Below are 24,726 nucleotides of genomic sequence, written 5' to 3'. Positions count from 1 at the left end.
TAACACAATTACAACCAAGAAGAGGAACCAAGGCCTCAAATTTATCCCACATATCCTTCAATTTAGAGCAATAGGCTGAAATGGAGGAAGTACCTTGAGTTTGGGTTACGATTTCCCTGTGCAAGTTGAAGGAACGAGAGCAACTAAGCTTATCAAATCGCTCCCTAAGATCCTCCCAAACTGCGTGGGCAATATAATCATAGATAATACCACTGATCAAATTCAACGTCACAGAGTTAACGAGCCATGACATTTCGATCGCTTTGATACAGGTACTTTTCCCGAAATCTCTCATTCCTCTATGTTTCACCAACAACGCCAAGATTATTATGACCAAGTAACGTGATACGCATGTAGCGATGTCACAAATGAGTAATTGTCAGAAACAGTTAATTGAAAGAAGATAAGAGAAATACCCCTAGCTAGTATCTCCAAGGGCAAGGTACAAGGGTTGAGTGATTGCAATAATAATTCTTTCATCAATTTCATCATCAGACGACAATTGAGAGGTAGCGTCAGTTGTAAGGCCCTATATAAATTCATCAGCCGCCATTCTTGAACAGCACAAAGCTTTAATTTTTTTATAGAAAATATGATACGAGGAACACGAGAAGCAGAAGAAGCGAATGAATCAATCCACGAGCTAGATTAAGATCATGGTTCTGATACCATGTCGAATTTATGAATTAGAGAAGTGCAAAAAAATAAAAGAGTTAGAGAGTATCCAGAGAGAGGAGAGAACATTCGTTCTCAAAAAATACAACTACTTCATTCATTGTACAGGTGGATATAGTTATCTTCTTATAGACATAGCAACTAATTAACTAAACATTAATACAACTAACAGTCTAACTAACCGACTTAAATGAATAGACCAAACTACCCTTCTAGCTAAATCACATTACTCTCAACACTTGTAAGTTTCAATCTCCGCATTTTAAAACGATTAAGTGGCTCTTATTGATCGTTGTGCCAAGTTCTCTACCATTAGCTCTATGAAATCTGAATGGCAAAATTCTTTAATTTTTGAATATGACTGGTTATATTAAAATTGTGTACTATGAGAATAGTAATTTATCAAATTTTATGCTCATGGAAAGAGCTAGTTATATTAAGTTTTGAATATGACTAGACATGTCTTGATAGGTTAATGCAAGTCAGTATTGCTTGTTTTTTTTTGTTGGTAAATACAGATTTATATTTACCATCATTTGCAACTTTACATTTCCACAACTGATTTAACACAATCAGTTGTCTCACATATACCTCTCTTTATACCTCCTTTCTAACTATATACAAGTAAAGTCTCAGACACATTCCTCTCTACGGTTCTATCTACCAGATCAAGTGATACACCTCCTAGGGAGGGTTACCTTTGTCGAGCAGAGACTTATACTCCAGTAATCTATCCCATAATACTATCTTAAGGTTCAAATTGATAACTCCGTGGTAGTGTTCTGGTGCCACCTTTGGCTCTCACATTGCATATGCATGCAATATTCCTATCATTCTGCTCCTCTTCTCAAAGATGAGTAGGCTCATTTATCTCCAAACTTCATATATAGATTCTGCATACACCATTTTGAAGCCGAAAGCAACTTTCAACCTTCCTTTTGCATTTCTCAAAGTCTATTGTGGTGCTGCTCCCAAGAGATTACACTATATATTTGTCGTTGTAACCATAGTTGCAGTCTTTCTCATAAGCTCTTAGTAAAATAATGCTCAACAAACAAATGATTCATGCTCTCGTGTTGCCTCTTGCACATCATACATGTTTTATCCATTGTCATGCCCCATTGTACTAGTCGATCACTTGTGAGTCCTGGAAATGCAGCCATATAGTAAATTCTGCTTTGGCTCTTGCATCATTACTAAACATAAGGTTTTTCTATGGAATTCTAGGTAGTTGGCCAAGAAGACAAATCTATATCTGCATGATCATGGTTCTGGAGGGCTTGAGTATCATTTGGCTTTGATCTACCACTTCTCATGCACTAATAATCTTTGTGACCAACCAAGATGCTTGTTGTGGAATTTGCATAGTGTCAAGTTGTTGCCCTTTTATATAATAGGTGTGTATCCATTTGATCCACAACTTGTCCAACTTGTATGAGAGGTCCCAATAATTCTTAGCTGCTGCTGCTGCTTTGTTCCACAAGCTGAGATTAATAGGGTTTAGTCCACCAGTGCATTTGGGAGTACACATTTTCTCCCAAACAACAAGGGATCTTCTTGTTATGACATTATCACCCGACCATATGTAGCTCAAACAGTAAGAGTCCACAGTTTTCAGCACCTTAGCAGGGATCAAAAACAGTTGTGCCCAATATGCTTAGATTCTAAATAGTACTGACTGCACCAGTTGAATCCTTCCTGCATATGAAAATTTCTTGGTAGTCCAAGAAGAGATCTGTGCCACCATCTTTTCAATTAGGGGTTACCATTGAACTAGAGTCATCTTTTTAGTTGATAAGGGTACCCCTATATACTTAAAAGGCAATTTACCTATGGTATATCCAATTTTTTGTGCAGTATCTGCACCCTGATTTTCTGTGTCACACCCCCAAAGTAAACTGAACTGTTGCTCAAATTTGCTTGAAGACCTGAGGCCATGAGAATTGATTAAAGCATTATTGGATGTGAGTGACTGAAATGAGATTCTCTCTTGCAAATAACAATAACTCATCAGCAAAACTAAGGTGGGTGATGCCCAGTTTTACATATCTAGGATGAAACTTGTATCCACTTTCCTTTGACAGTCTATTTAGACATCTACTCAGATATTCCGTGACAATTGCATATAGAAAGAGTGATATAGGGTCACCTTGTCTCATCCCCTTAGCAGCTGGAAAAAGGAGCTAAAGGTTCCCCATTCACCACTACGGAGTAACTGACAGTCTGCACACAAGTGAGTACCCAATCTTGGAATCTCCGAGGAAATACCAACTCCACCATTATCTGCTCCAACAAGATCCACTCAACAGAGTCATAGGCTTTGGTCAAGTCAATTTTAACCATACACCTAAGGGATGTATTCTTAAGGGTATATGCTTTGACTAGCTCATGAGCCAGGATGCTGTTGTCAGCTATTTTCTACAACGAATGAATCCAGCTTGTGTTCCACTGATGATGCTTTCAATTACCTTTTGCAACCTATTTGCCAACACTTTAGATATGATTTTGTAGAGAAAAGAACAACATGAAATAGGTCTATAATCCTTTGCAGTTGTTGGAATATCCACTTTATGGAACTAAAGCAATTACTATGCAATTTATAGGTTTATACATTCTGCCTTTCTTGAAGAACTCTTATAGTGCTCCTATGAAATCCTTCTTAATTAGATACCATTCTTTTTTTTTGAAAAAGTATGAATTGTACTCATCCACTCTAGGTTCTTTATCTTCACTAATGGTACATAGCCCCTCATAAATTTCCACTTCAGTCACTTCTGCACAAAGCTGTAACTATTGCTCATGTGTTAGTTTATGACCATTCTTCACAATTTCTTTATTAATAGCTTTTAGTGATTGAGCAAAAGACCCCTTCAAAGATTTATAAAAGTTTACAATCTCTTCTCGGATATTATTAGGAGCTGTAAGTTTTGTCCCATTATTAGATGTAATTCTAGGATTTGCTTCCTATGCCTCCTTTCCTTCATAACAAAGTACTTAGTATTAACATCTCCCAGCTTAATCTATTTGGCCCTAGATTTTTTCTTCAGAATGATTTCTCAGTTAATATCCATTTTTCCAATCTCAACAAGATATTCTTCTCCTCCTCTAGTAGTTTATCTGAGTATTGGAGTGCAAGTTCTTCCTTAATGGAGACAAGATCTGTTCTGGTTCGTTCAATCTTCTGCGTGATTCCTTTTTATTCATCAACATAAAGTCTCTTGAACAATGGCCTTAGAGCTTTAAATTTCTTCCAAATATCCTCCATTTTATCTACAACCAGTCTCATGTCCCAAGTATTTTCACAATTGATTCAAACTCTGCATGTTCAGTCCATACATTTAAGAATTTAAAAGAGGATTTCACCCTCTACCAGACATTTTTAATCGTGATTAGTATTGGGGAGTGGTATGAAAATAGAGGTGTATCAACTATTTGGAGATTAAAAAAGATTTATGCTAATCAATATGGAGCAGAGGGTTAGCCGGACAATTCAAGCAGCAATGACATTTGTCTTTCCTAACTGCAAACTTAATTGGCCTTGGGTGAAAGTCTGTGAAGAGGTGGAGAGGATGCAACCATTAATGAAGTACTGGACAGTCACATGGACTAAACCAATAGGAGATATGGTGAAAGTAAATACAGATGGTAGTTTTATGGACACTGGGAGAGCAGGTCTAGGAGGGGTGGTAATAGACTCTAATGGAGATCTCCTCATGACTTTCTTAATACTTGTTCAATGCAAAAGCAACAACGCGGTAGAAGCTATAGCAGCTAAAACTGATGGTGAATGGTGTATACAACTAGGCTATATCAGATTTCATCTAGAGCTTGATTCTCTGATTGTGGCCAACATGATTACAGAAGGATGTACCAAAAATGTAAAGATGAAGCAGATCATCAGAGATGCCAAAAGAAGTATCAATAAAGCAGAAGTTGTGGTCTCTCACTGCTATAGAGAAACCAATCAGTTGGCTGACGCTTTAGCTAAAAGAGCTACAATCTCTGGCAACAACTCCTATTTCTGCATAGTCTTCTATTCTTCTCTTTGAATTTCAGAAGGTAGCCTCTACTTAGGCTCATGCTACTTGGACTCAACAACTTTAGTCTGATTAGGATCCACTTCATTATGTTAGGGATATATTATATATGCCCTAGATTCAATCTCATATTTGATGATTTGAACATATTTTTGTGAATGTTATTTGATATAAAAATATATGGCATTTGATATTCATTTATTATATTTATTATTAATTGCTTGATTAATTTAATAAGGTCCTTGATTAAATTTTGAGACTTGTCATCATGATGAAGATCATGATAATGAGAGTAAAGTCTCTTACAATTTAATCTAAATTTTGTTCTTGATCATAGGATTATTAATTTGGACATTAGTAATCCGGTTAGATCAATATTTATGTGATCATCTTTATGGGATAAAGATAAGTTGATATCATTAACTAAATAACACAAATAGATGATGCATATAGAGATATGATCATTGAACCGATTCATTGGATAATTCCTAATGGTTAGGATTACCATAAACTGTCAATAGGATATTCTCTTGAAGAATGTGATGTAAGAGTTTCCTTTGACCTGATATCATCATAGTAATTGACAAGTTATTTATTGTGCTTTGATACTAGACACCCATGGCCCTAGGGCGATAGTTGAAAGGATATTGGGTACGATTAAATACTTGTAAAATTAGTGATTAAACAAGATGGAATCTCTCAACTCTTGGTAATGAGTTTAAGCTCCATGTTGTCATAAATTATAACCGACCAAATTAAGACCTTGGTCAGGGCGATTGAATGAAAGAAGAAACGAGTTTCTTAGGTCATTCAATGGTCGATTATTTTTGACATGAACACATAGTCGGCCGCCTATTAGGATTTGACAGTTGAACCATATCCTAGGGTGACCCAGAGTTATAAGGACAAAATGAATTAATACATTATTCTTCTACAGGTTTTTTAGAGTAAATTGTATACTTCATGCTAACCGGTCGTTAAGGAGTGTTGCTAGACGCCACCCTTGATTAGTATATTGATGTGATCAATCTACTACCGGTTTAGTATTGAACCTATGGGGTCGCACACTAACGAGTGTTCTGATCTTTGCTAAAGGATTAATTACTTTATTATTTGATAATTAAATTAAAGAATTTAATTAGTCAAATAAATTTAGTTATTAGTCCAAATGAAATATTATTATATTCTTTGCTAGCACAGAGGATATAATTAATATTGTGAACAAATTGAAGTTTTCTATTTGGAATAGAAAATTAAATTATATCTCTTGGTTGAAATATATATGTGATATATATATATATATATATATATATATGTGTGTGTGTGTGTGTGTGTGTGTGTGTGTGCATGGTAATTATAATTAATATTTGTAGAATTAAATTTAGAATTGAATTCCATAAATGAGTTACATGTTTTTATTTTAAATGTTGACTAATTTGTAGAATTAAATTTAGAACTGAATTCCATAAATGAGTTACATGTTTTTATTTTAAAATATTGACTAAGTTATAGAATTCAATTTAGAATTGAATTCCATAAATGAGTTACATGTTTTTATCTTAAAATATTGACTAAGTTATAGAATTCAATTTAGAATTGAATTCCATAAATAAGTTAAATGTTTTTATTTTAAAATTATGACTAAGTTGTAGAATTCAATTTATAATTAAATTCCATAAATTAGTTACATATTTTTTAAATATTTACCATAAAGCATGTGATTTGTATTTTCCAATGGAAATTATGTGTGAGTCCTAATTAAGAATTAGGGTGATATAGATCTTATACATATTGTAAAAACCAAGAGAGTTATTCTTGAGAAGAAAATTGCTTTGAGAAAGTAATAGTGCAATACAAAGCCAAGATAGAAAATTATTTCTTGTTCTTCTACCTTTTAGTTGAGATTTTTGAGAAAACTTTCAATACAATATTTTTATTCAATTTGTTCGCGGGATTTCATTGATCAAAGAGTTGATAGCAAGGATCAGTCTCGGTGTGGATACGCATAGAGTCTTCGCACTATCGAAAAAATTAAAACGAGACTCTCTTCACCATGTACGTCTTAGATGCGATCTTTGACATATAAATAAATTTTAAACACGAAAAGTTCTGCCTAGGATTGTTTTTGTCTTCCACTGCGTGTTATGAACACCTCTATGCAATCCTACACATTATTCTATATCTGTTGTAGGATCCCTTTATTAGTGGTATTAACCACATTCTTGGTTCTCTATTCGTGAGCCACCTTCGGAGGCGCATTTCTAGTTGGTGGCACCACTGTTGGTAGTGTAGCTTGCCCATTTCTTCTTGCCCTCCTTCGTTTCCTAGGTAGTTCATAGACTTGTTCCTCATGTTCAATGATCTGCCTGCAAAAATGGCCAATCTTTAAACATTTATCACAGAGCTCAGGTTTCCAATCATACTCAATGGGCTGCTCGAACTTTCTATTATTAGGTTCACACACTGTAGGTAAAGCTATTCTAATATTGACTTCAATTAACATCCGCGCATAAGAGATGCTTTTTGTTGGATGTACATTCATTTGCAAACAAAGGTTTTCCAATTGCACTAGCTATTCTGCTCAGTGACTAGCCACTCCAACAACGTAACTCATAGGGAGGTTGGGCAATTTCACCCATAGTGGAATTTCAGTTAGAAATTCCGAGTTAAAATTAAAATCCACAGTCCAAGGCTTCAAAATCATAGGCTTATTGTTGATCGTATAGGGCCCTGAGTACAAAATCTCATTCATATCATTAGTTGATTGGAATTTTACCACATAATAGCCATCTTCATGAAGGAAGACTGTCGGAAACTGCCATGAAAGTGCTTGAGTTAAAGCTTGGACATAGTTAGAAGAGAGAAGAGAGACTGGGGAAAATTAGAACTCTTGTATATGTGAATTGAATAAGGAAGCTACCGTATTAATACATTGTTCTAAACAAACTAATCCACAAATTATATAATTACCCTCTACACTGTAACTACTTAACTACCCTTATGTCTATATCCTCAATACTCCCCCTCAAGCTGTGTAGTGTGAATAAGTTGTACAATCCCAGATTGAACAATAGAAAATCATGTTGTGCTTGCCCCAGTCCTTTGGTTAGTACATCTGCTATCTGCAGGTTTATAGAGACATGTGCAGTCTAGATTAGGCCTTGTTGAATTCTCTCTCGAATAAAATGGCAGTCAATCTCGATATGTTTGGTCCTTTCATGGTAGATGGGATTTGCAACAATCTGAATAGCCGCTTTACAATCACAATACAGCTTCACTGGAAGTTTCAAGCCCACATTCAACTCTTTGAACAACTATGTTAATAAGACCACTTCTGCTATTGCATTGGCCATACTTCTGTACTCAGCTTCTCCAGAGCTCCTTGACACTGTATTTTATTTCCTGGAATTCCAAGAGATAAGAGAGTCACCCATCTTTATTACAAACCCACTCACTGACCTTCTAGTCATTGGGCAAGTGGCCCAGTCTGCATCACAATATACTGTGAGTTGGTCAGAAGATTGAGATGATAGCAGAATCCCCAACCCAGGTGCATTCTTTAGGTACCTTACCACCCTCAATGCTCCTTCCATATGTGACTTCTTTGGCTTGTGCATGAACTAGCTTAAGTTCTGTACTGCATAACTGATGTCTGGCCTTGTCATGGTAAGGTACAACAACTTCCCAACTAATTTCTAATAGCTTCTTGGATCACTAAGAAATTCATCAGTATCTAGAGTTCCATGTGTATTGGCATGATCATATTCTTCACTCGTGAGATTATGTCTTGTATCTAGAGGTGTGCAGGCTGGTTTAGAACCTGCAAGCTCAAGTATGGCAATGAGATCAAGAGTAAACTTCCTTTGACAAACCAAAATTCCATGTTTGCTTCTTGCAACCTCAAGACCAAGGAAGTATCTCATCTCCCCCAGGTCCTTGATCTTGAAGTGATGTTGAAGCATGACTTTGGCATCCTGAATTAACTGAGGAGATGATCCAGTGATTAAGAGGTCATCCACATAGATGAGGATAATGACAAAGTCAGAACCAGACCTCTTACTGAAGAGGGAATAGTCATGATGACTCTGTACAAAACCTAAGGATGAGAGGGCCTCACTAAGCTTTAAGTTTCATTGCCTAGAGGCCTACTTGAGCCCATACAAGGACTTCTGAAGCTTGCAAACTCTAGGAGGCTCCCCCTCACCTAGAAGACCAGGGGGTGAAGTCATATACACTTCTTCCAGCAAATCACCTTGAATAAAGGCATTGGAGACATCCATTTGGTGCAACTTCCATCCTTTTATAGCAACTAAGGATAAAATAGTCCTTACTGTGACCATTTTCACCACAGGTGAGAAGGTATCTTGATAATCAAGACCCTCTTGTTGTGTGTAACCTTTGGCCACTAAGTGAGCTTTGTACCTTTCCACCTCACCTTTGGCATTGTATTTCACCTTAAACACCCATTTACACCCTATAGCTCTCTTGTCAGTTGGCAAAGGAAATAACCTCTACGTGTGGTTGTCCTGTAGGTCCTGTAACTCTGCATCCATGGCTGCAATCCACTTGGGATCTCGAAAAGCAGCAGCATAGGAAGTTAGTTTTGTAACAACTGAGAAAGAGCAAAGTGCTTTGAAGTAAGGTGGAGACAATGAAGCATATGACATGTATGCAGACATGGTATAACTAGAACCCAAAGCAGTAGAAGGACCAGCTTTTGGCATTCCATGAACAAAGCCATTGAGCCAGCCAGGTGGTTTGGAAGTCCTAGTAGACTTCCTTAGTCCCTCTTCTGGCAAATCATGTAAGGGAGCCATAGTTGGGTGTGGCATCACTGCTGTAGGAGGTGATGTGAGGTGAGGTTGTTGTAGAGTCTCAGAAGCTGGAACATCAGGATTAGGAGCTGAGGAAGCCTCAGGAGAAGGTGGAGGTGTTATTACTGAATCAAGAGCTATCTCTGAGACCTCGGAGGTAGGATCAATTATGAAAGCATAATCTGCATTAATAAACTGCTCAGCATTAGGCCTCCTACATGTGGAAGTTGTGGTCTTGAAAGGAAAAGTGTATTCCTTGAAAGATACATCCCTGCTTACAAAAAAATGCTTGTTAGTGAGACTGTATAGCCTATAACCCTTTTGAGTGGATGAATATCCCATATGCACTGCTGGTTCTGCTCTAGTTCCAAATTTGTCACTTCTATCAGTGACAGTATCATAGCATAGGCTTCCCAGAACCCCGAGATGTTGCAATCTAGGTAGTTGACCATAGAACATTTCAAAAGGAGACTTTCCTGCTAATGCTGTGGATGGGATTCTATTGATCAGATACACTGCATTCTGCACACAAAATCCCCATAACCTTAGTGGAATGCTTCCCTGAAACTTGATGGCCCTAGCAACTTCAAGAATCTAAATGTGTTTCCTTTCTACCACTCCATTCTGCTGAGGTGTGTAGACATAGGAGCTTTGATGAACTACACCTGCATTCCTAAACATGTCTGTAGAATGTGAGTTAAGGAACTCTGTTCCATTGTCTGTCCTGAACACCTTTATTGCACTGTTAAACTGAGTCTTTACAAGAGTCATGAAGTCTTTTATTACAGTAGGTACATCACTTTTAAGTTTGAGGAGAAATATCCAAATCATTCTACTATAGTCATCTACTAAAGTGAGGAAAAATCTATTCCCATCATAGGTAGGGATTTTATAGGGATCCCATACATCATCATGTATCAAATCAAATGCTTTAGAAGCCCTACTAGTACTTTGTGGAAAAGGAAATCTTGTCTGTTTTTCCAAAGGACAAATATGAGAGACGTTATTACTATGCAGCCTACTCTGTTTTATTATGTGCATCTGATGTAGAACCTTATGTGGAATGTTCCCAAGTCTTTTGTGCCATAGCTCTTCTTCATTGGTCACACACAGTGCTGCTGAGGCCTGAACCCTATCTCTATCACTGTGAGGCCAATAGTATAGATCTCCTTTCAGCCTGCCAGTCCCCTTCACCTTCCCAGTGTGAAGGTCCTACATTAGGCAAAAATCAGGAAAGAACAACATACAACACTTTAGTTCCCTAGTCAGTTTTGATACTGACAGTAAATTGTATTTAAAACCTGGTATGCAAAGCACATTGGATATAATCCCTTCATCCAATTCAGAAGTTCCTACATAAGAAATGGCCAAGCTATCTCCATTTGGCAAATGAACTTTTCCACCTATACTTTTGGACTACTCTTTAGGCTTAGAGATCATTTCACTGTTTGACGCCATGTGATCTGTTGCCCCTGTATCTACTATCCACTTATCATCCTTTGCTTTACTATCAGTAGAATGAGTTACACTAACTGCATTTGCAAGCATTAGAGGGACAATCATACTTGTTGCATTAGCTATTGGCTCAGGTGTATTATCCTTTTGTAGCATCTTCAGAATCTGGTCATATTGTTCTGGAGTGAATGGCATTGGCATCTGCATGCTCAATCCTTCATCTTTCTCTGCACCTGCAAAACTACATGTTGATCCTCTATAACCTGCGTTGGTATAATCAATATTTGGACCTAATGGTCGTGTAACTCCATAACCTGTGTGTCCATTTCCTGAATTATTTCCCATTCCTTGATGTTGTCCATGATTCCCTAGTTGTGGAGAGTTACTAAAATGTGCTGAATTAGCCAATGACTTTCTTCTGCCCTTGAAATCTGTTGGATATCCAATCAATTGATAACAATTCTCTTTGATGTGTCCTTTCATTCTACAGAATTCACATTGTACATTGAAATTCTTTTTAGGTTTCTGTATCTGAGGCCCTTTAGCACTCCAAAGTGCAGTAATGTCATTGCCCTCCATTAGTGAGTTGAGACCTGTGGAGTCACGCCCTGATGATCCTTTCTGAGTTTCATCCTCGATAACCATGGCATATGCTTAATTTAGACTAGGTTCAGTGGATTTCATAAGGATTTGACGTCTTGCCTGACTATATGAGTCATTTAGACCTCCTAAAAATTGAAGTAGCCTCTGTTGATTCAAGAGTCAACATAGTCCTTCACAGAGCTAGGAGGCGGCACAATTGCGCCAAATTCGCCCCACAATTCCTTCCATTTTGTAAAATATGTAGAAATAGAGTCGGCACCTTGAGAGATTGTTGCAATTTCCCTATGTAGCTGATAGATCCTCATTCGATTGACCTTGTCAAATCTTTCACGGATCCTCATTCGATTGACCTTGTCAAATCTTTCACGAAGATCCTCCCACACAGCTCGGGCATTCGATGCATACACTATCCCATTGAGCCGATATGGCGATACAGTATTCATGATCCATGAAAGGACTATAGCGTTACAAGTTTCCCAATCCTCATGCAATGCTGCCGGAAATGAAGCCTTGGTGTGTTTACCATCAACAAACCCTAGTTTTTGCTTAGCTTGAAGTGCAATCTTCATCAATCTCTGCCACAAGCCATAGTTCTCGGATCCTTTGAGCTGAACCGGAATTAGCATTGAGCTCGGAGTGTCTGGTGGATGCACGAACAGCGGATGCGTATAGTCAATTTTGTTTTCCCCCATTTCTGAATCGAAGAAAATGTCAGAGTTTTGAGAAATCGTCTATCTTATAACTGAGCTCTAGCTTCTGCAATCGAGTGATTAAGAGGCGTGTTTAGATCTTCTCCGATAGCTATGATACCATGTCGGAGACTGCCATAAAAGTGTTTGAGCTAAAGCTTGGACATAGTTAGAAGAGAGAAGAGAGACTGAGGAAAATGAGAACTCTTGTATATGTGTATTGAAGAAGGAAGCTACCGTATTAATACATTGATCTAAACAAACTAATCCACAAATTAAATAATTACCCTCTACACTGTAACTACTTAACTACCCTTGTGTTTATATCCTCAATAAAGGCATCTGGGGCAGCCACTCTATTCCAAGTCTGATTAACAAACTTCTGCATGTCATTATACCATGGAGATTCCCCAATAACATACACGATTAAAGCACTTCTCCATTTCTAAATTTCTTTCTCGGCCTCCTTCTCGAGGTGCACCATAATTTTACCATCTATAATTTTCGGCGGGATATATGAGAGTTTCAATCCATTGTCAGCACTTCGATTACTAGCAAATAGAGAAGTCCACATAGTTTGATTCCCCTTTTCCCTAATCATCGGAGCCATCTACAGTTATCTTACTCGTACTTGCATTATCATTTGAATTAGCAACTGCAATCGCCTTAGTAGCACTATGAGCTGGACTAGGAGTCATGTCAAGCTTTTTCGTAACTCTAAATCTATTTTTGCTTGATATCGATCAATGGAACAGTAAAAATCGTTGATTGCGTCGGTGGTGCTTTATTCAGTTGCTCAGAGACATCGACTGCTTCACCAATAGCAGTCAAGGGTTGCAACCTAGGTCTGCTGCGTCCTCGTCCTCGACCTCCTGCCATGGAAACCATGGTAGCCGCACATTTAACTAACGTACGCCGAGATCATGGTTAGAGAGAGAAAAACTTTTTATTACTTGTTTTTAGCCCCTCTCTCTCACACACGTATATATATATATATATATATCGTATAGTTTGATCCAAATCCAAAAATAGTGAGTGACTACAAAATTTGCATCCGTTCTTTATAACATACAAGACGTGATTATATATGTGTGCGCCAATGAAAATGGATTTTACTTAAGTATACTGATAATGTAAATTTATTTTGCACAACAAAAATATTTTAATCGATTGTAAAAAGTCACTTTCCATCTTTCTCATGTTACCAGTAGAATATGCTTGTTATGTTATAGTTAAACTCTTATAATTTGACTGGCTAATAGAAAGTGAGGAGAGGCTATTATTTGTGTCTTGATCGTATTGGAATTTCTTGTCTGATGACGGAAATGTGGTATTTTTTTGCATCCATGTACTCTTTTGTTCTTTTCCTCTTTATTGTTTCAAATTTTGATGTTTTTGTGTAAACTTCAACATAATTTGTCAGTAAAATAAGCTTTATTTAAGCTAACTTGTTAAAGTTAAACATTAAGGTATATTCTCTAGCCATATCCGACATGTTTACTCAAATTAAACTCATCTTAAGACGTGCATTTGAAGAGAGGAATGACCAGAAAAAATAAGGTATAAGGGAATTAAATAACATATCCATATAAATAAAAAAATTGTCTCCTTGTAATATGGGATCCTTTTGTAACAAGAGGCGTTATTATTCATTAATTTAAATTCGTACTTTTTATCATACGATCATTGTATGAATTAAGTTTATTCCATGTTATGTGACACTAATTTTTTATAAGTCATCCAAAAATATTCTAACTTTAAACTTTCCATATAACTGCTTAACCAAAAAATAAGATTCTCGATCAAAGCCTATTTTTAGAAGAACTCGGGTTACTCATAACCAAGAAATTCCGTACTTTCTCAATTATATGAAAGGAAATAAACGTGACAAGAAATATGAAAATAATTGATTGAAAATAAAAGAAAGTAATTGTATTCCAGTAAGAATCAGAACGTGCCTTTACAAGTGAAATTTTCTTCCTTTATATAGGGGTTTACAAATATAACGTTTCATTCCTTTTATGTCTGAGTCATTATGAGCATTAATGACATTAAATGAACCGTTATAATTGACGATCATAACTGTTCATGAAGATTCTGTAACGATTTCGATTCTTCTTCCTCATTAATTAGAGGTTCGTGAATCTTCCCTTTTTATTGTCTTGATTCATTCCATCCGTGTCTCTTCATTGAACAATTTAGGCTCGAACAACTACGCCCTTTTATCTCGTGAGTGATTTGTCCGTACCTCTTGTAACTCGTGCATCTTTTAATTATTGCACTCCAATTGTTATCTTCTTAGTGATCCACGTATCATGCCCTGTCAGCCACATATAATTCCACATGTATTATTTATTTTCTACCAATACAGATAGTCCCCCCACTTGCTGAATATTCTGCAATTGAATATTTGGGATGTGGTACGTATTTATGGCGGGAATTGTTTGCCGCCATTTCCCATTTATCATTGCGTCTTCTTCAAAACCAACGCGTCGCATGTTACTTCCATTTAATGTATGTGCCATGTGGCCTTTGTCGATTGGGTATGCGACTCTTCAGCGGTTTTTAGGGCTTTCTTGCGGCTGCGTCAGTCACTTTTAGTTTTGCGAAACCTTTAATCTACAGTGTTCTTCTTCTTTAATCGTTCTTGTTCTTCAACACACATTATTTTCTTGTATAGCCATGTCCTCACCAAACCCGATCCTCGTAGAGTAGTAATTGTAGATGAACTTCCCCCTTCAACTGCTCCTGTTAGGAGTAGAAGAGGTGGTAGATTACGTAGTTTAGGATCTGTATCTATTCGTGGTTCTACTTCCCAAACAAACATTGTTACTCCTTCTTTTTCTAGGACTAGGGCTTCTTAAACCCATAGATCTTCTGCCAGAAATAGGGAATCAAGTGAACCCATTCGAGAACCAATGGTTAATGAAATTGTTCCTTAAGAATTTTCTTTCTCTACTGATCGTGAATCGATTGGGAACCAAGTTACTTTTATGACTTTCCATGATCGTGCCGATGTCTAACCTTCCCAGATTACTAATGGCTTGATTTCTCTTGTGCGAAGAGAATGCCACTGGAAATCTGATTTTCCAGTTTTAGTTCCTGGCTCAAACCAAAGGATAACTTCGTACCATGCTGGTTATTCTTTTGTTTACACATATCCTTTTACCTTAGGTTTCATACCACCTATTTCCCCATTGATTATAGAATTTTATCGTTTCTTTAACGTTTTCTTAGGACAGATTGGTCCTATTGTATGGAGAGTTATTGCATGTCTACGATACCTATCTAATTTGGCTTCCTTACCCTTTACCTTTCAATACTTGCTTCATCTTTATTTCCCTAAGTTATTTCGTTCAGGGGTCTTTACTCTCGTGTCCAGAAGAAAAAGGGTTTTGGTTAGACTTGAAGATGATAGAGATCGTGGCTGATACGCACGTTTCGTTGCTGCTCCCACAAGTGGTTTGGTGGGTGAGGAGAATATGCCTTTTCCAGAAAAGTAGAATTTTGCATGTAATTTTTTTTTAAAGTATCTCTCTTCTTCTTTTATGAGGGAAGAAGAAACTTACAATCTCGTGGCTTTTATCCTTTTCTTTTTAGCAACCATGGAAATTTTTGAAGAAATACTAAACTTCCGTGCTTGGGTAGAGAAATTGTTGCCGGTTGCTCCTACGGAAGGAAGGTCTTGGAAATACCTTTATCATAAGTTTGGTTGGAAAGTCAAGACTCATGGTATCCTTCTCTTTAATTTTCCTATTTTCTTTGTTATTTACTTGGAGGTTACTAACTTTTTCCTTTGCTAGGGTTTCCCATTCGAGGTGTCAGTGCCAAAATTATCCTTCTCTTTAATTTTCCTTCTTTCTTTGGTTTAATTTCCCTTTTTTCCTCTGCTAGGGTGTCCCTTGCTCAAGAGATGATTTTAAATTCTTCATCAAAGAGAAAAGCGGAGGGAGCTCGTGGCTCGTAGGGTGAAGAGGAACAAGAAGAGGGTTCTTTAGTACGCATGTCTCGGGCTAGGAGGCGCGTTATTTCGAATGATGAAACCACCCATCCTCCAAGTTCAGTTCCTGTGAATGAGCCTGAAAGTGCTACTTTAGAGAGTTCTGATTAAGAGATGAATGTTGCCCCTCATGACTCTACCGATCAATTGTTTTCCCGTGGTTTTGATAGTGAAGATTTTTATCCTGTTTCCGAAGAAGTACCCCTTGCCTCTTTTCCAGTGTTAGATCCTATTGATTCTTAGATTTCCGCTCTTGTTGTTACTGTTACTGCTCCTCCCGTGGCTGTTTTCACTTCCTCAACTGTCCCTATTTCTACCACTCCACATGTTGAAGTTGGTACTTCCAATAGCAATAGGATGATGAAAAAGGTTACCATAGAAGTCCCCGAGGATGGTAATCTTTTGAAAAAATCTGGTCAAGCCGACGTATGGCTAAAACCTCTACTTGACATAGTTGAGAAGTCAAAGATGGAAAGCCACAGTTCCTTGACGTGGATGAATGATATTGGTCATTTATCTTCGAAGGTACGAGTCTTAGCTCTTTCATTTATTTTCCTCGTGATTTTTTTATCTTTGTTTGTTAATCACTTTTTCTTTTTCTTTTGTAGATCAACTTGATAGGTACGGAGCTTATGAAGAGAATTGTCCACACTGAACATCTAGTCAAGGATTATCGTACGGAGGCGGGCAACTGGAAGGAACAATACGAGGGTCTTCAGTTGGAGAAAGAAGTTCTAGATAAGGAGAAGTGTGCTTTGGAATAACAAGTAAGAGTGATAGCGGCAGAATTGGCAATTGAAAAAGCCTCTTCCGGTCAAGTTAGCAAAGATAAAGACATCTTTGAGTCTTCATTTCCAGAGAAACTTTCCAAAGCTATTGAAGAGATTAGGGGTTTGAAAGAACTCCTTAATCATAAGGAGACCTATGCCGGGGAGCTTGTTCAAACACTCACTCAGGCTCAAGAAGACCTCCGTGCCTCTACTGATAAGGTCCAGTTCTTGGAGAGATCCCTCGCCCCTTTGAAGGCTTCTTATGATGCCTATTTGACTGAAAGATAAGAGTTGCAGACTGAAATTGAGCAATGGGAGAAGGACTACGAGGCTCTCGAAGATAATTCAACTCTTGACGTAAGCTGGGCTTTTCTGAACACACGCCTCGAGACTTTGATGGAGGCAAGCCAGGAAGGCTTTGACTTGAATGTTGAGATTGCAAAGGCTAAGGAAACTATTGAAAAAACTCAACAAAGTCAAAACTTTTCCTCACCTGAGGTTGGAGTTCCCAAAGGTGATGAACTTACTCATGGTAAAGTTGGTGTTCAAGCCTCTTTTGCTTAAGTCGAATCTTCTCCCGCTGTTGATAATGCCATATTGGATTCCTCCTCTCCCGCTGCTAATAGTGTTGCTTTGGATTCTTCCTCATAGTGTTCTTAGTTAATTTCTTGAGCTTTTGATGGGAAGTTTGTTTGTTTTTGTTTTTTTATTTTTGGAATGATTGGCTAGTTTTTACCCCTGGTTCGTTTTGGGGTTTGTAATCAAACTAATACCTTGGCTTTAACTAAGTTTATACTTAGTTTTAGCCAGGTTTATAATATTTCGTTTGAGTTTATGTTTTACTCTTTGACTTGCATTTTAAAAATGCTTTAGTATTTCGTGATTTTGGTATAGACACGAATTTTATAAAAGAGGGCCCTTTTATAAACGACACTAATGAAGAAGATGTCTCAACTTCATATTGGTGTAAGTATATGAAAGAAGTAGGAAAATACATGTTTCGAAGAGATTTCTTGAATAATTTGAGGAAGTTTCATATTTTGAACTTTCAAATTATATAACACTTTACATGTATTCAAGTAACCTTTTGTACAACATCTACAACTCTTTCATAATTGTTTTCCTTATAACAAATTTCTTAAAATTCTAGGGTATATTTTGCAACCGATGACTAATCATTTCCCTTAACCTAAGTACTCATAGGATCTTGTAATTTACATCCGCTAGTTTACACTTTATCAAAGCTTATTACACAGGTTTTTGAATCAGGCTTGTTTTTTGGCTCTTGATTAGCTCTTGATTTTTGATTTTTGGGTTGATCCAGGCTTGACTTGAATTCTGACTCTTTTAGTCTTCTTTAACTTTCAGTCTTCTTTGACTTTCAGTGTTCTTTGCCTTCCATAGTCCCCCAAGTGTTAGAGCTTTGAAGTATGAAATCTTGAGCACTTGATTATTCCTTCCATATGGTCCATTTCCTGAAAAAGAAAATACATACGAGGCTCGGAGGTATATTTTTAGATGATGATTGCTTAACCCTTTTTATTTCCATTAGAAAAGTTGTAACCTAGACCGGGAATAATTTTGTATTCTGCGTGTCTTTCAGGTCTAATATCATCATTTGGTGTGAGCTAGCTTTTTGCCTATCATATAAAATTGTTAGTATTATTTAACTGAACAAAACAAAATCGTAGTTAAGTGATACCTGACCGTGGGTATTTCCCTTTCTTAGAAATAATATTTCTTCAAATAAACAACATTCTAATTCTAAGGTAACACCTTGTCGTCCATGGTTTCTAATTCATAAGTACCTTTCCCAGCGATACCTCAAACTTTATAAGGACCTTCCCAATTTGGGTTCAACTTTCCTGCTCCAGCTGTTTTTGTTGATTGAAAACCCTTTTTGAGAACGAAATCCCCAATCTTGAAGTATCTGAGATGAGCCTTCCTATTGTAGTATCGTTCACTGGTTTGCTTTTGTGCTGCCATCCTTATTAGAGGTGCTTCTCTTCTTTGCTCGAGTAAATTCAAGTTCGTTCTTAACTCTTCATTATTTGATTCTTCTGTTGCTTGTGTGAATCTCATACTTGGCTCTCCTATTTCAACTAGGATTAAGGCTTCTGAACTATAAACAAGTGAAAATGGTGTTTCTCCTGTGCCTATCTTTGTTGTTGTTCGATAAGCTCATAATACTCCTGGTAACACCTCGGGCCAATTGCCTTTTGATTCTTCTAATCTTTTCTTCAAATTATTAATAATAATCTCGTTTGTTGACTCAGCTTGTCCATTTGCCACGGGATGATAAGTTGAGGAAGTTATTTGTTTGATTTGCCAATTTGAAAAAAAATTGTGACTTTCGAGCCTATAAACTGTGGGCCATTATCACATATGATTTCTTTTGGAACTCCGAATCGACATATAACATTCCGCCAAATAAAATCCATTACTTCCTTTTCTCGCACCTGGTTGAAAGCTCTTGCCTCTACCCATTTGGAAATATAATCCGTTAATACTAACAAAAATCATACCTTTCCTTTAGCTCGTGGAAAAGGACCCACTATATCCATTCCCCACTTTATGAATGGGCATGGGAAAATAACAATGTGTAATAATTCTGCTAGGCGATGCATATTATTGCCATATCGTTGGCATCTATCACACTTTGCTACAAAACTTTCTGCATCTTCCTCCATTTTAGGCCAGTAGTATCCTGCTCTAATTAACGTTTTTACCAAAGATCTACCTCCTGTGTGATTTCCACAATGCCCCTCATGCACTTCTTTAATCACATATTCTGTTTGAGTAGGTCCAAGGCATCTTGCTAAAGGTCTACCGAACATTTTTCTATATAGATTTCCTCGAATTAAACAGTAACAAGCAGCTTTTTGTCGAAGCGACTAAGACTCTTTTTTGCCTTCAGGTACGGTTCCATACTGCAAAAAATTAACAAGCTCGTTTCTCCAATCCTAAGTCAGATTATTGAAACTTACCTCGTTTGTATTCTGGTCTAGTGCTGAATGAAATAAATGTATTACGATAGCATTTTCTGCACTTGTTATTTCCGGAAATGATGCAAGATTAGCTAGTGCATCTGCTTCTGCATTTTCTTCCCTGGGTATTTACACAATCTTCCATGATTGAAATTACCTTATCAATTCTCGTGCCTTTTCCAAATATTATTGCATCCGTGCCTCTCTAGCTATGTAAGTCCCCTGCATCTGATTGACTACCAGCTGAGAATCACTTTTAATCACGATTTGCTCTATGGAGAGTTCCCGTGCCAGTTGTAACCCTGCAATTACAGCTTCGTACTCTGCTTCATTGTTAGTAATAGGGTAACATTTAATTGCTTGTCTTATACTTTCTCCCGAATGTGGAATTAAAACAATACCCAAACCTGATCCTTTAATATTTGAGGAGCCATCAGTAAATAGAGTCCACGTACGTGGATTAGATCCGGTGAATATTTGTAATTTCTTTTCTACTTCAGGAACTATTTTTGTGCTAAAATCTGCTAAAACTAGTGATTTTATTGCAGTTCTAGGTTGGTACATGATATCATACTCACTGAGTTCTATTGCCCACTTGGCTAATCTACCTGACAATTCTTGTTTATGCAAAATATTCCTTAAAGGATAAGCAGTTATTATGGAAATAAGGTGACATTGAAAGTAAGGTCTCAACTTTCTAGATGCCATAACTAATGCTAAAGAAAGTTTTTCTAAATGAGGATATATAGTCTCAGCATCCAACAAAGATTTACTGACATAATAAATTGGAGATTGTTTACCTTTGTCTTCTCGTATCAAAACTGCACTTACAACTATTTCTGAAACTGCGAGATAAACGATCAACCTCTCACCATCTTTTGGTTTAGCCAACAAAGGAGGATTTGATAAGTATGCCTTCAAATTTTTGAGGGCTTGTTGGCATTATTCAGTCCACTCGAACTGACTTTGCTTTTTTAGCACTGAAAAGAATTTGAAACTTTTCTCCGAAGACTTAGAAATAAATCTTCCCATAGCTGCTATCCTTTCTGTCAATCTTTGTACCTCTTTTTTGCTCGTGAGTATATCAGAAATTTCTTCAATAGCTTTGATCTATGCATGGTTTACTTCAATGCCTCTATTAGATACAAGAAAACCTAAGAACTTACCTGAAGCTATGCCGAAGGCACACTTTTCTGGGTTCAATTTCATACTATAGTTGCGAAGGATCTCGAAGGTATTTGAAAGATTTTGAAAATGATCTTCCGCTCGTGCAGATTTGACTAGCATATCGTTAATATATACTTCCATAGTCTTTTCCAGGTGTTCTTGAAACATCTTGGTCACCAACCTTTGATATGTGACTCCAGCGTTTTTCAAACCAAAAGGCATGACTTTGTAACAATAAGTCCCCCTGTCTATAATAAATGAAGTTTTTTCTTCATCTAAAGGGTCCATTTTTATTTGAATGTCCGTGTCTATTACTTGAAATTTTGTCTCTTTGATGACTCCTTCCGCGAATGTAGTTAACATTATCACACCCTTCGTAATAACGGTTGAATTATTGAATCCAGATAAGGAACGTGCTTTTGGTGTCATCTGGTCGCCAATTTGCATTTCGTTCACCACTCGCAATAAGATAATATTCACGGAGTTACCTGGATCAATCAAAACTCATTTTACATTAGTATCATGTATAAGTAAAGATATTACCAGTGCATTATTGTGAGGAATCATTAAGCCATCCGCATCTACTTCATCAAATATTATGCTATCTTCTTCCAAGGTTTGTCAAACTCGCTTTCCGTGGGTTACTGTAAATTTTGCCGTCTTTTTCACAGTTGTGTACATTACACCGTTGACTTCTTCTCCCCCGCTTATCATGTTCACTGTTCTCTTTGGAGATGGATGTTTTGGAGGTTCTTGTCTATTTTTCATGTAAGACTGTTTACCTTTATCGCTGAACAGGTCTATCAAGTGTCCCTGCTTCAACAAATGTTCTACCTCACCTTGTAACAGTCTGCAATCTGATGTTCTATGGCCGTAGTCATTATGAAACTCCCACCAGAAATCTGGATTTCTTCTATTTGGGTTTGATCTCATTTTCTTTGGCCATCACACCTTATCTCCCATGCTCCTTAAAACAGTTACCAACTCAGAAGTACTGATATTGAAACTATAGTCTCCAATCCTTGCATTTGCATTGGTATCCTTATCACACACCTCTCGATCTTTTCTGAACATAGATGATGATGAACCTGAATCTCTATTCCTCAATCTATGGTCAGATCGTACATTCTCTGGCTTGGAATGTGCGTCTCGCCCTGAGGGTCCCATATAAGGATCGTACCTATTTTTACTAGACCTCTTTTCAGATTCTGACCGCCTCAATCATGTTCTCTCATCAACTTTTGACTGAGCAATGATGTCTTCTTCAATCCGCATCTTGGTACTATACCTGTTATATACATCATTCCATGTTGTGGCAGGGAATTCTCGTAAGCTTTCTTTGAGCCTCCTCGTGGCTTCTGAATTTTTTTCGTTTAGATTACTCGCGAATGCCATGGCTGCCCAATTATCAGGTACTCTTGGTAGCATCATTCTTTCACGCTGGAATCTATCTACAAATTCTCTGAGCAATTATGTATCTCCTTGCTTCACTTTGAAGATATCTTCCATTCGTTTTTCAACTTTTTGAGCCCCCAAGTGTGCTTTTATAAATAAATCTGCAAGCTCAGTAAAAGAGTCAATATAATTTTTAGGTAAAAGAGAATACTATATTAATGCCCCTTTCGTGAGTGTTTCTCCAAATATTTTGACCAACACTGACTCAATTTACTGCTTGGTTAAATCATTGCCTTTTACTCATGTGGTGAATGCAGTGACATAGTCACGTGGATCAGTTGTTCCATCATATTTTGGGATGTCAGGCATTTTGAACTTCTTGGGAATGGGCAATGGAGCCGCGCTTGGTTTCCAGGGTTGTTGCGAATATTTGTCGATATCCACTCCCTTAATCACAGGTGGTACGCCAGGTATTTGCTCGATGCAGTCATTTTGTTCTTTCACATGTTTATGCAAAGTTAGTAGTAAAGTTTGTAAATTAGAATTATTTGGTGTACCTGGTCTCCCATCACGTGACTCATTGGGAGTTCTCCCGCTTCCTGAATCAGCAAGCCTTGAGCGAGGAATTTCCACAGTTGTAGTATTATTTGGGGGAGGAGTTGGTGGTACAGTTGACAGTCCCCTCACGAAAGCTTGGAGAGCATTATTCACGTGTTCAGCGATCAACTGTTTCACAGCATCCCGCTCAACGGTCTGCTCATCTCCATGTTGTTCATTCGTGTGAGTAGCAGATCTTTCAGGTGTTCCTTCTCGAGAAGTGCGTGGAGATCCCTGAGGTAATGGAACTGGAGTTCCTTCTACATGTTGGTTGTTGTCATTGACAGTTGACATGATTTGGTTGTGAGAGAGAAATATTTGGAAAGTAAAAAGATTATCAGATTCCCGGTAACGGAACCAATTTGTTTAACCAAAAAATAAGATTCTCGGTCAAAACCTATTTTTAGAAGAACTCGGATTACTGATAACCAAAAATTCCGTACTTTCTCAATTATATGAAAGGAAATAAACGTGACAAGAAATATGAAAATAATTGATTGAAAACAAAAGAAAGTAATTGTATTCCAGTAAGAATCAGAACGTACCTCTACAAGTGAAATTCTCTTCCCTTATATAGGAATTTACAAATATAACGTTTCATTCCTTTTATGTGTGAGTCATTATGAACATTAATGATATTAAATGAACCGTTATAATTGGCGATCGTAACTGTTCATGAAGATTCTGTATCGGTTCCAATTCTTCTTCCTCATTAATTGGAGGTTCGTGAATCTTCCCTTTTTATTATCTTTATTCATTCCATCAGTGTCTCTTCATTGAACAATTTAGGCTCGAGCAACTGCGTCCTTTTATCTCGTGAGTGATTTGTTCGTACCTCTTGTAACTCGTGCATCTTTTAATTATTACACTCCAATTGTCATCTTCTTAGTGATCCACATATAATTTCACGTGTACTATTTATTTTCTACCAATACAATAACCACATAAATCTCATGCAATGTGTTGGACCACAAGTTTCAAAAAAGTTATTTCCTTATTAAATTATATGTACCGTCAAACTGCACCGCATAAATGTCACTAACACAAAATCTGCGCACTGTGCAACCCCTTTGATGAGTGAACCTACCTCAACTACGACTCAGTCATTAAATCCATGGCAAAATTAAATAAAAATTTGATATACTCCAAACTAAAACTTAATATGATATATAGATAAATCCGAGAGAAAATAATATCTAAAGTACAATACTGAATTGAATAGATCTAGGCCCACACACTGATTCAAGAGAATCTACGACATTTTAAGAGTACGAATCCAACAACTGAAATAGAGATGAAAGATAACTAGGAAGGTTAAGCCGCCACCGCTGAACGAACGGGTTGTTTGGTACGCAAACTAAATTATTCTGTAATCATAATCCTCTGAAATTATAATCCTAATTTATATCAAATGAAAGATGGGATAAAATAATCTCACATTTAATGGGATAATGTGAGATAAGATGGGATATCCTAGATTAAGTACAGGATAAAATTTATACCTTATTTATTCCAGAATAAATTTATACCGCCAACC

General features: G+C 37.1%; 2 protein-coding genes across 2 annotated transcripts; both read right to left on the bottom strand.

Annotated features, from left to right (window-relative positions):
- Positions 1-11,736: 11,736 nt before the first annotated feature.
- Positions 11,737-12,276, bottom strand: LOC142171693 (uncharacterized). Its single transcript, XM_075235382.1, has one exon. It carries the CDS (start codon positions 12,274-12,276, stop codon positions 11,737-11,739), a length of 540 nt encoding a protein of 179 aa, XP_075091483.1.
- Positions 12,277-18,867: 6,591 nt separating this feature from the next.
- Positions 18,868-19,880, bottom strand: LOC142171692 (uncharacterized). The gene is made up of 2 exons (XM_075235381.1): positions 19,569-19,880; positions 18,868-19,203 (listed from the first exon to the last, which is right to left on the bottom strand). Exons 1-2 carry the CDS (start codon positions 19,878-19,880, stop codon positions 18,868-18,870), a joined length of 648 nt encoding a protein of 215 aa, XP_075091482.1.
- Between the last annotated feature and the right edge of the window lie 4,846 nt (positions 19,881-24,726).

This window comes from Nicotiana tabacum, chromosome 17 (genome assembly GCF_000715075.1).
Source record: "Nicotiana tabacum cultivar K326 chromosome 17, ASM71507v2, whole genome shotgun sequence".
Classification (NCBI taxonomy): Eukaryota; Viridiplantae; Streptophyta; class Magnoliopsida; order Solanales; family Solanaceae; genus Nicotiana; species Nicotiana tabacum.
Note: the sequence above shows the minus strand (reverse complement) of the source record. Positions and strands in the feature narration are given on the sequence as shown.

Excerpts from the sequence above, each read along its gene's own strand:
- LOC142171693 (XM_075235382.1), bottom strand. The coding sequence starts at position 12,276 with ATGGGGGAAAACAAAATTGACTATACGCATCCGCTGTTCGTGCATCCA.
- LOC142171692 (XM_075235381.1), bottom strand. The coding sequence starts at position 19,880 with ATGTTCGGTAGACCTTTAGCAAGATGCCTTGGACCTACTCAAACAGAA. Across the intron at positions 19,204-19,568 it reads TTCCACGAGCTAAAGGAAAG|ATAGGCACAGGAGAAACACC; the intron begins GTATGATTTTTG and ends ACAACAACAAAG.